The sequence below is a fragment of the Pteropus medius genome, unplaced genomic scaffold (assembly GCF_902729225.1).
Source record: "Pteropus medius unplaced genomic scaffold, Ma_sr-lr_union100, whole genome shotgun sequence".
Lineage (NCBI taxonomy): Eukaryota > Metazoa > Chordata > Mammalia > Chiroptera > Pteropodidae > Pteropus > Pteropus medius.
Window position 1 is genome coordinate 3,136,521 of NW_024355206.1, and position 11,868 is coordinate 3,148,388.

Sequence of the window (11,868 nt, forward strand, 5' to 3'; positions counted from 1 at the left end):
TGACACCACGGTGTCACTTCAGGGGACCAGATCTGTGCAGGCGGAAGTGGGTGGCTCAGTGGTGTGATCCCACCCCACCCCCAGTCGCCTGATGCCCCAGTCCCCCCGATGTCTCATCTGACACACAGAGCTAATTAACTACGCCGTCACTTTCTACTGCACGCATCTGCCGTGAACAGCAAAATCCAGTGTTTTGTATGTGAAAGCTCTTTGCAATTGAAAGGCACTTAGGAAACATGGGTGGTCATGGCTTGCTTTTTACAAATTCATGGAAGCAGCTTGCGTGAGCAAGTTCGCTTTGACCCAAGTCCTTGAACTGGTACGCTTACATTATACTTTACAATTATACTTCAAAAGTACCATTTAGAAATTCACGAAGGAAGAATTGCTTTTCTTCCGTCCCTTTCCCAGGCACCCTGGCTTCTAACCTCAGTGTTAGCGCCTAGTCAGCGCTCACTGAATGCCAGCTGTGGTGTCACGGTAGTGTGACTTGTCACACTCTCTTGAGGAAAGAGATGGCACTGCACAGACAGCGGAGGGATGGTGAGTCCCAACAGGTGCTCCCACCCGCGTCCCAGACGGGCAGACTAGTCTGGGTCTCCGGTTGGCCAAGTGGAGCCGATGGCTAGGTGTGGGGTCTGGGGGCCACCTGGTGACCGGTATGTTCCTCACTAGACCCTGAGGGCGTGTGGCCCTGTGCTGCGCCCATCGCCGTCTCTCAGCTCAGCTACTCTTCCTCCTACCTGGTGCTGGCCTGTGAGGACGGCGTGCTCACGGTGTGGGACATGGCCGAAGGTGAGCCCCCACCGCTGCCCGGCATCTGGGTGGATCTGCAGGTACTGAGACTCTGGGAAGCTCTGAATTCCTGCAGGTTCTGGGCCTTCTGTTAGATCCTCTGCTTTCAGCTCATTCGTTCATTCAACCAACATTTACTGAATATAACCCTGGTTAGTTAGCGAGTGCTCGCTCTGTGCCCGGCCCTGTGCCAGGTCTCCGAAGTCCGACCAGCACCTTCACCATCACCCTCCAGCATGGCAAGCGAGATCACAGCGGCCTCGGCCCTTGTCCTCCTGGTCCCCGTGCCCTCAAAACAAGCAAGTCTTCCTTCTTGCCCTTCCACCCCACCCAACGACAGGAACCTTCCTGAGATCCTGGGTCCAGCTTGGCAGGTGTAGAAAAGCAAAGGTATCGGTTTATCCCACGTCAGCCGGCCTCTAAAGGAGTGTCCCTCTTTCACCAAACTTTTTAAAAAGCAACAAATCAAACAGTGGTTTGTCATTTTACAATTGGATGTGTGGTTCACTCGAGAGTAAAGGTGGCCTTCTTCCCTGGTGACAGGCGAGTTGGTGAGGGGGACCAGACACGGTGCCCTGTTTACTGGGGAGCGTGTGATTCGACAGCAGAGCTGGCTGTCCCGAGGGGGGCTTCTGTCAAGTCGGTGATGTGCTTCCCTCGCCGGGGCTCTTTCCATCTGAAGAATTCAGTGGTTATGTCCAACAGGGAGACATTCTCCCCACATGCCGCTAGGATAAACGTGGCTGAAGGCCCTCCTGGATTTTACCGATCGCACCCACAGCAGCACTGTAACAGTGAAAGATATTTCAAGGGCAAACGAATCACTGTGACTTCACAATTTCTTTCCCAATAGCTTTTCATTTTTCCGGATACTGAGAAATTCTTCCTGGATACTCGCCCCGTCCCCAGCTCCTCTCCATGCTTAGCAGGGGTCCCCCTGAAGGGGGCGCTCACTGCGGGATTTTGCCCAGGTCACAGCCCTTGCGCCCAGGCCTGCATCCTTCTGTCTCCTCTCTGATCTGCTTGTATGCTTGTCCATTCCAGGATTCCCTCTTGGGGTCGTCGCTCTCCCTGAGGGACGTTTCTGCCAAAGCATTATCTTCCTAAAATACTTCTTAGTCCTCGAAGGACAGAACGTATATCCTGAGAGTCTACCGAAATCCCAAGTAATGTGTGTGGTGCTGTGCACAGACGCTTCTCTCCATCTGGTGGTAGCCAAAGGGACCCAAGAGCCCACCATCAGCGTGCTTGTTGAGAGGTCAGTGGCCCCCGGGCAGGATGGGTAGGTGATCTGCCAGACAGATGACGCTGGTTAACGGCGAAGCGCTGAGCACCTCGCCAGCCAGAGTCCACCTTCCTCACAGCGACCACTCTCCCGACGAGCTTTGCAGGACCCCCAGTGTCTTTTAGATGTGGGTATACAGCGTGCTTCTAACAAAGTCGTATGCCGGCACAAATGACGGCCTTCACATCCCCCGCACGGCCAAGAGGGTCATTTTTGCCAAAATAACCTGGTTCGCCTTTTATCAGTTTCCCCAAGAACTCTCTCTTTTTTCAACTGTGAAGTGTTTTATGCATGCCAATGATCTATACGATATGGGGGAGGGGAGGGGAGAGGGAGACAGACTCCCATGGAACCATTACTGACTCAGCTTAAGTAGGTCGTCTCTAATTCGGTTGAGGCTGTGTCCTTCTCCCTGATCGTATCCTTCCCGCTTCTCCTCAAAGGTAACCACCTCGCTCATGATCTCTCACTGTCTACAACAAACTACCCCACACCTCAATGGCTTAAGAGAACAGTCATTGTTTAGCCCGATTCTGTAGGTCAGCATGTGGGCCGGGCTCAGTCGGCCAGTTCTTCTGCTGGGTCTTGCTTATGCTCACACGTGCCTGGAGCAGCCGGCAGCCCGAGCGAAGGGCCGGGTGGTCTAGATGGCCTCACTCACATATCTGGCAGATTGCAGGCTACTGGCCAGGGCACTTGGTTCTCCTCCTTCTGGCCTCTCCCACAGGCGTTGTCACCTGGTAGCCTAAGGTCCCCAGCAACAAGTGAGGGCAGCCAGCGCGCCCGAATGCTTTCCAAGCCTTTGCTTGCGTGACTTTGGACAGAGCACGGCGCGTGGTCACACCTGCATTCAGGCAGTGGAAAGACAGTGGAAAGACTCCACCTTTTGATGGGAGTCGCTGCAAACATTACGGCCAGCTTTTTTTTTTTTTTCAATCCACCACATCGTTTTCCTAAATTCATGTCTCTGCTCTCCTTTACGAAGTAACCTCATCCACGTGCCCGTGTCTCCAAGCAGAGCACTGCTCGGCTGTGCATGCTGAGGAAACGTGGAAATGGCGTCGCAGTCTTTGGTTTTGCCCACTTGTTTCTCATGCTATTTATTCTGTAACTTTCTTGGCGCGACGCTGAGTTTCCTCGCCGCCCGGCGTCCCACCGTGTGCATCAGATTCTCAGGCGTTGTCCCACCAGTGCTGGTTTGCGCTGCTCCCAGCTTCCGCTCCTACAAACGGCCTACAGCGAACCTCCTGATGCTTACGTACAAGAGTTTCTCCAAGAAAAGGCCGAGGAAAGGGGAGCGAAACTTTCGAACTCTTCGAGGATGAATGCCTTGGGTCTTGTTTCCCACAGGCCTGTGAAGCACCCTGAAGAAGCCATCTGTGCAGTGGTCCCTGTCCGAACCTTGCCTGGCATGGTAGGTTCCTGATGCCGCTCATTCCTCTTCGTGAATGTGTTCGTGTTTCTCACAAATATCTGCGGAAGGCCGATCACGTGCTCGGCACTAGATCAGCTCTGGGGCTCCCAGAAGGGACAGAGGAAGTCCCCCATGACCAGAGAGCGAGGTCACCTAACTCGACCTGCAGAGGCTGGTGGGTGGAGGGGCACCTCTTCTGGAGGTGGCAGGACAGCTGAGCCACGGGAGCTAAGAAGGCAGCACCACGGAGGCAGGAGGACAGTGCGTGTCCAGGACCACAGGGAGGTCATGCAGCTGCAGGGGCAGAGCCTGTGGGGTGTGGAGCGGGAGGAGGCTGGTGATGCCATGCGGCCTGCAGCACCACGGGGAGTTGGGGCAGCGGGAGGCCGGCGAGGGAGAGGCGTGAGACGGACTCCACCAGGCCGGGCTGCCTGTGCCGAGGCCACGGGACGGGAGGCAGAGGCGGATCCTGCGGCGGGAATGAGTGGTTGCCCGTGTGGTGCTGCCCAGGGCGAGGGGCCCGCCGGACCTCCCGAGGAGGCTCTCGGGGAGCCCGGTGCTCAGCAGCGGTTAGAGGTGTTTAAAGCTGGGGACCGGCGGGTCCCCCCAGTCAGAGAGAAGTGGTGAGTGGAAGAGGTTCCCTGTGGGTACTACTATCAGTGACAGGACAAAGGAAACGAGCCGACACGGTGACGGGGAGGGACGCTTCGGGGAAACCGGGAGAGCGCCCCTGGGAGCTCAGAAAGGAGGCTGAAGGCGGTGAAGCACAGTGTCCTGAGCCGAACACAAACCAAGCACCTCACGGAGACCAGCGTCCATGGCGGGGGACAGACGACAGATGGGAACGGGGAGGTGGAGGAGCAGAGACTGAAGACAGACTCTTTCGGACACACACTGAGTGTGGGAAAGGAAATGGCGTGGCAGCTGGAGGAGGATGCAGGGTCCAGGAGGGTCTTCGAAGATCAGAGCGAGTTTTGTAGGTTCCTCTCCAAGGAGGAAGAGCCTGGGCAGGAGACAAGCCCCGTCTAGACCTCAGGCGAGGAGGGGCCGATGGACTGCGCGGGGACCCCCCGAGGAGCAGGGAGGAAGGGGCATCCACCCAGATGCGGAGCTGAGTCCTGGCCAGCTGTGTTGGCCCAGCTCTGCGGCAGAGATGCTGGGGCGGAGGGGGAGGGGGCCAGACACAGCACCTGGACAAGGGCCTGCTGCGGCCGGTGGCACCAAATGGGTGATCACACACTCCTTCCACTCCCCTGAACAGGGTCCAGAGCATGTATGTTGTTTTCATTTTTTTTATGTCCAGCTGACTCTTTGTCCATGCTGGGGTGACTGGCACAGTAGAGAAGTCCCCATTCATTGTCATCCTGCTTCCCAGGTGCTGACCTTCTCCAGGGGCGGCTCTGTGCACCTCCTGGACGTGGCCAAGCGTCAGATCGTCTGTGCCTTTGCCCCGCCCAGCCCCCGCCGCCTGGCGCTCCCCTGGAAGCCAGCGTTTGTCGTGTCTTCACACCACCCATGTTTCCTGCTCCGAGGTATGGAAGGGGGACCATGAGGGCTGCTGCTCGGACCGGCGGCCGCTGACCATTGCCTTCTCAGTCCTGTCACCAAGCCTAGGGTGACCTTGCCCAATCTGCTCCCCACTCTTTGTCCCCCCGCCGCCACAGGCCAAGTCCTCCCCAGGCACTGAGATGAAACGCCAGGCAGGCCTTCTCTGTGATGGGGTGAGCCCCTCACAGCCCAGCCCCAGTGACCAAACGTTTACCAGCAGAGAGCAGTCCCCACCGACCCCCAGCTCAGGCTACAGAGGCCACGGGGAAAGTAATCCTCACACAGCGCACAGCACTCTCGTTTCGTCTCAGGAGACCGTCCAGATGAGACGGAGCCCACGGACGACACCGAGGACAGCCACAATTCTGTCTTCTATTTCCATTTCAACGCCTACCCACTTCTGGAGAACATCTTAAGGAACTGCAACGTTTCTCGAGTTGACCTGACGGAAGACATGGCCTTCCGCCACGTGCTGCCCTTGGAGAAAAGATGCGAGAACCTGCTACAGAAGAGGTAGAGAGCTGGGTCCGGCCCGCCGGGCCCCTGGGTTGGCTGCGATGAGAAATCGCGGCGCGGGTTTGATGGTCAGAGCCTCCCAGGATGTAAGTGCTCGCGGCAGTGAAGGGTTCCGCCAGCTCACAGCCCGGAGCCACACTCCGACTCGCATTCAGATTGCTAGAGGAGGAGTGACCTAGAGTTCAGGCTGACAGAAAAGAACGCTTCCAGCCGGGGTTTTTGTCCTGTCCAGACTGTCTTTTCTTTCCACTTTCTCAATTTTTTTAAAAGCATATTTGGGTTATTAGACACAGTCACTAAGGCAGGGCTTGGCAGACCATGGCCTGTGGGCGAAATTCAGCCCACGGCCTGTTTCTGCGTAAAGGAAGCGTCACTGGGACAGTCAGGCCCGTCTGTTCACACGTGATCTCTGGCTGCTCGTGTGCCCAACAGCAGAGTGAACAGTGGCACCAGACACAGTGCGGCCCACAGAGCCCCCGGTTCAAGAGCCCTTCCCTTTACCCACCGTCTAGATCAGCGGTTAGGCCTGGCCTCTGTCCTCTTCCCTGCCCCTCCAGTCCTGCCAGGACCCACTTGCATTCCTTTCTGCTTACGAAAGCCTGACGGAGTGGCTCAGTGGCTCGGCCCATTGTGGAAAGCAGGTGTCTCTTCTAATCCATCCACAACAGATTTCCGGGGGCTTGCAAATACTCGTTGACGCTTTCTGCCGTGATCTGACCATGTATTTTAGGTGGAAGGAGTCATTAGTGGCCCCGGGCCGGCCACTACAGGTCCCTTCCCTTCCAGGCACTTGCTGTCCTTCCGTAACATGAGCTCTGAGATTCTGACATCACGAATCTCCCTAATGCCCCTGCACAACCACTTCCTTTCTCTACTGACTCTTTCCTCAAGAGGAATGAAGCAGATGCTCAGGTTTTCTGACCGCCACTTACTGCGAGAACTTGGGTGAGTTACATGACCTCTCAGAGCCCCAGTTCCCTCATTCATTCAAAAAATATTTATCGAGCACCTACGACGTACCAGGCCGTGTTCTGGACACTGCAATGATGCCTGGTCCCGGGTGTTATAGGTATTCAGTGAGATAATATCTACGAAGTGCTAGGCATAGGGTGGTGGCTCAGTAAATGGGAGGTACGAGAATGGGTCCTCCCCCTATGATGGGTGCTCTCTCCGTTAGTCCAACTTCATGCCTGGGGAGAATTCTAAACACCACCACAAAGGCGCACCACTGCCCCTCCCTTCGTGACTGCGGCTGACCTGCTGCATTTAGTTCCGGCCAGGCCGTGCCGGGTTGCTTGGGTGGCTTTCAGTGTCTCAGGACGGAGGGAAGCATGCTATGTGGAAGAGGAACATGGCCAGTGGGTCTTGGGGAAGGAGGACAATGAAGAAGGGGACAGCTGACACCTCCCCTGATGAAAGATCTACCCAGAACGCTTTGCTATTCCTCACATGGAGGTTGATTTTGACGCTTGATGACGTGTTCTTAGGAGGTGCAGCTGAAAAAGTTAAGGGCAAAGTATTACAATGTCTACAAGTTACTTTCAAGTGCATCCAGGGAAACATTTACAGAGAGAGCCAGAAAGAGAAAATGCTAACAGTGGGTGAAAACCACAAAAATATTTATGGAGAGAGACAGAGAGAAAAAGGGGGAGAGAAAATGTTAGCAATGGGTGAACGTTAGGTGAAGCCTTCATCGCACTACTTGCAACTTTTCTACAGATTTGAAATTTTCCAAAATAAAAATATGGGAGAATTCACAAAATAATATTTACAGTATAACTCTGATATTGAGTAAAAGAGAGAAAACTGGAAATGTGTACATGAATAGTAATAGTAGTTATATTTGGGTGATAAAGTATGCATTATTGTTTTTGGGGTATTGTCCCTACTTGTAACTTTACCACAAAAAAAGCTCTTGCTTGGTATAAGCCCCGAGAACTCCTTGTTTAATGAGCCTGTTTCCATTTCTGTCCTTTCTGTCAAAATCCCTCCTTTTACTGGCCTAGCAAAGGGCAAGCCACCCCACTTTACCCGAAGCCAACTGGCCACGCTACCCAGGGGGAACAGGCCACAGGCGACCAGCCCAGCTCTGGGCTCACCTCCTGCCAAGCAGCAGAGGGCCCGACAAGTTCAGGAAGCCTGAGTCCCTAATCGACACTCCTACCCTCCGCCACGGGGTGGGGTGCCGGTAAAGGTTAGCACTCAGACCCCTGCTGAACCCTACTTAGCCAGTGAACCTGGCTTCAAGTGGAGGACTAATACTCTAACAGAGTTGCTCCCCATTGTAAACGCTTGTGTTCATTATTTCCGACATACGTTATATGTGTACTTGTAGAAACTTAGAGAACAGGACAATGCAAAAAAGGAAACTTAAATAATCCATAATCCCGTCACCAGAAACAGCAGCAACACCACTAATATATTAGTGTCCGTCCAGGCGTTTTCCCTCGGTGTTTTTACTAAGTTAAGATCACATTTCACATTCACTTTTTACCTGCTCTAAGAAGGAAAAGCCAGTCCTTTCTGCCCTGACTTCCTCCAGCCTCTTCCACCTCCTCCCTTCTAACTGTCTCTCCTTCCTGTCAACATAGCTTAGCTCTCAGGTCACCCTTCCCCCACCTCCCCGGTAAGGCCCCAGAGCACTGGGTGGGTGGAGAAGGCTGCCTTCCCGGGAACCTTTGGCAGAGCAGAGGGCTGGAGTCACCAGAGCAGACCAGGTGGGGCCCTGGGGGACAAGGGCAGGGCTTGGGGCTGACCAAGCAGTGGGAATTTAGGGACCCAGCAGGAGCTGGGAGGGGACGTACTGTGTGGTTGTGGTAGGCCCCGCTGGAAGGAATGTTGGCTTGGACCTCATCGCAGTGTTACGATCACACCCCTGGTGACAACCCATTTCCTGAATTGGGTCCCAGCAATAAGCTGGGAAACACTATCATTTAGGGAAGGCTTTCCTGCTCTACTTGCTCTGAGGTCGATATCCAAGGCTTTCAAACTAGCATACCTACTCCATTTTATTACGAAACATTTCAAACACATGGCAGCTTTGAAAAATTTCAGTGAACACCCCCACACCCAAAACCTAAATTCTGTCATTAACATTTTACTCTTGTTGTTTACCACTCATATCTGTGTATGTCCCGAAGATTTTAATCCTACTTTTTCCTATATTTTATAGTGTGTGTCTGTAAGTTTCCATTGGCTCTAAAGCTAAGTGAAACTTCAGGGCAATGGGCTCATGTGGCAATCTCAAAGTTTCACACTTGCAATACTCTGTCCAAACTGTTTTTGCAAAATCTGCCGAGACTTTCGTAAGGACGGCGTGGGTTGGCGCCCGGGCTTCGGGGCTTTGAAAGGAGGCCAGTTAGTGCTAAATGTGGCACATCCCCTGCTGCCGGCCCCAAGCCTGGCGTCTGCTCCCATGCAGCCTGGGCCTCTGGGGCACCATTTCGATCTGGCTCCACGGCCTCAGTGTGTGCCATCTCCGGCTGCGACAAACTTTTGACAAGACAGACATTTCGGGACGGCAGGAAGGAGACAGAAATTGTCTCTCTCTCCCTTTATTCTCTGTGGAACCCAAGGCCAGGAAAGGTGCAGGTTCTACCCACCCAGCTTTCCGCCACAGGCGGGCTCCTGGGGTGACCTAACAGGCCTAGGGCCCACAGTGTACGTGGCCCCCTTGGGGAGGGGTTGGGCAGGCCCTGTGTGGACACCAGGCGACATTTCCTGTGAGGCTGAAGAAGGGGGGCAAGAGGTGGTGTCCAGAGACCCTTTATTACTATCCCTAGGGTGGGAATGGTGGGTCCATCCCAACTTTCCTTTGCCCTTCTTGAGAAACAGAGAGGTAATTCCCTGGAAAATTATCTAGAGGTGCATAGGCCTCAGCCGTGCAGTTAGTCAGTCTACCTGAAGTCAAAGGCTTTCCGCGGGGACTGTAGGTGCGCCATGTCCCCTCCCCCTTTGCGAATGCACGGCCCGTCTTTCCGGACGTTGTACGCACACACCTCATCTGTCCCTTGCAAACATCAGACGGCAGTCACACGCTGTGTTACACCGTCACGGGAGGGAGAAACCTCTGCTGCTGGTGGTGGAGGGAGGGGCTCTCAGGCTCCACAGGGGACTTTCCCAGGGGGGCCCTGCCAGTCAGTGCCCAGCCTCGGATGAGCCCGGCATCCTCCCCACTCCCTCCTCGGCCCAGAGCACCACCTCGGGAACTGCACTGCGGCCACGCTGGTCCCACCCGGGCCGCCCTGCCCAGCTTCCACCTGCTCCCTCCACAAGGCAGGCTCTCCTGCCACCTCTCCCTGCTGGACAACCCCGCCTCCGCTTCCCAGGGCACTGCGGTCCCAAAGGGCCGCCCTCTCGCCTGCACCACCAGGGTCACCCACATGCCCTACCGCCCGATTCAGAGAAAGAGGCACCCTGCTCACAGCGGCCAACTCTGCATGCAGCGTGAGGGGTGGATCCTAGACTTCTGATTTTTCTGTATTGAATATGCATTTGTTATTTAAACGGAGAAAACATCCTCTTGTTTTTTAAAAGACCCAACGGCAAACGCTCTGTCTTCTGGGCGCACCCCCAGCAGGGCCCACCCCTGCCTCCTTCCAGCATTTTCTCTCTGTTGCACTTACATGCCCCGTGTCACAGATGTTCTCTCACTCGTCACCTTTATGACACTGTGGAGAGGGAGGGGCAGGGTTGGTCACTGGGGTTGTCCCAGCACTGGCACCAGTGCCTGTCACTTAGCAGATGCTCAAGAAATGCTCAGTGATGGAGCTGCTGGCATTCCGGTGTTTTTAATGTCGGTCCATGCAGACAGACTCGCTTTCTTAACCTCACTGTGCCGTCCCTCACTGTCCTCCTCACTTAGAGTGCTACCTCTGAGTCATTCGGCAAAGGTGTGTCAGGTGCCTTCTGTGCCCCAGCCTGAGTCCTGAAGACACAGAGATGACATGTCATTTGGAGCCCCTAATATTAGCATGGGGTGTCGAGATCACCCCTAGGGACTGGAGAGCGGAAGTAGGGAACAGGGCACAAAGCAGGTTCCTCTCAGCTCTAACCGTGTGCCCCGCAGGTTTCAGAAGCTGGAGAACAAGGTAAAGGAGCAGGAGCACTGGACGCGGCTACGCAGGTACTCCTTGCTTCTCCAGAGAGAGAACTTCAGGAAGTGACTGGGCCGCGGCCCTGGGCTCTCCGAAGAGGTTTCAGCCACAGGCTTCTCCCCAAGAGGCCCTGAAGTGAAGAGACACAGCGACAAAGGGCTGCAGCTCAGTAAGTCCAAGGGGCCTGGACTTGCAGTCTGGTAGCTCCAAGAGCCAGTCAGGGGAGAGGTGCTATTTTGTGGGGTTTCAACCACTGTGCCGCTTGGCAGAGCCCTCAGGCAGACAGATGCCTCACTCAAATAAATAGACATTGTTTCTACACTGCAAAGCTGCTGTGGTGTGTACAACTTCACTGCCCTCTCCTCCCAGTCCAGACCCCGGGAGGGCCCAGGCACTGTTTTCCTAGGACACCGTGTGGTGCCTTTGAGTACTGCAGGTGGTTCACGTGTCTTAGCCTCCCCTGTGATAAACGGCCTGTGGAGGCCCGCTGCATGCTAGGTTTTTGATGGCAACTTCTTGTGTGTCCTCATCCACCTCCTCCCCTGGGTCATGCACATGCTCCTTGTTGGCATGACACCTTCCTCACAGCGCTGGTCCCGACTAGCTAAATGTCCCCTAGACGAAGACACTCTCTTTCCTCCATCCCGGGTTCATAGTGTGACCCTGACACGACCCTGAGTACATGTCTTGGGTACAGAACGACCGGCCTAGCTACCCCTCCTCAACACTGGCCCATCCAGAATGAGCATCTGCACAACACAGCTGTCTCAGCAGGAGCAACGTGTGTGGTCAACAAGCAGAAGCATGTTTCCTGCCCATGTGCCCTAAGCTTTATGTCACACGAGAGCTGCACGCACGCATGCCTGCCAGGGCAGTTCCAAAGACCGGATCTGTCAACCACCACTCACAGCCGTCCCTACTCCGATAGCCACATACTGGCTTCATGAACAATTCGACCTTTTCTGTCCTTCATCATCCTGCTCTGGAAAACAGCACACACCCGCCTCCCGGCAGCTCTAAGGCTAAAATGACTTGAAAATAGATGAATTTAAAGTCCTAAGCACAGAGATTGGCCCAAGGTCACTGCTCTATAAATGGCTTTTTCCCTGTCATGTGAGTACTGATGACTCAGGCTGTGCAAGCATCTCTGAGGGAAAGGAGGGCTGCATGGCTGATGGCGGTGACCACAGTGCGAGCTGTGCCCTGTGCTGACA

The 11,868-nt window shown here is 54.8% G+C and overlaps 1 protein-coding gene across 1 annotated transcript in view; it reads left to right on the forward strand.

Annotated features, from left to right (window-relative positions):
- WDR93 (WD repeat domain 93) overlaps positions 1-11,127 on the forward strand; it is a 29,321-nt gene extending 18,194 nt beyond the window's left edge. Inside the window, exons 12-17 of the mRNA XM_039858502.1 lie at positions 676-795; positions 1,840-2,053; positions 3,431-3,494; positions 4,870-5,026; positions 5,354-5,555; positions 10,627-11,127. Coding sequence (XP_039714436.1) covers positions 676-795; positions 1,840-2,053; positions 3,431-3,494; positions 4,870-5,026; positions 5,354-5,555; positions 10,627-10,723 — 854 coding nt within the window. The 3' untranslated portion in view covers positions 10,724-11,127. The remainder of the gene's footprint in view (positions 1-675; positions 796-1,839; positions 2,054-3,430; positions 3,495-4,869; positions 5,027-5,353; positions 5,556-10,626) is intronic.
- The last annotated feature ends 741 nt before the right edge of the window (positions 11,128-11,868 follow it).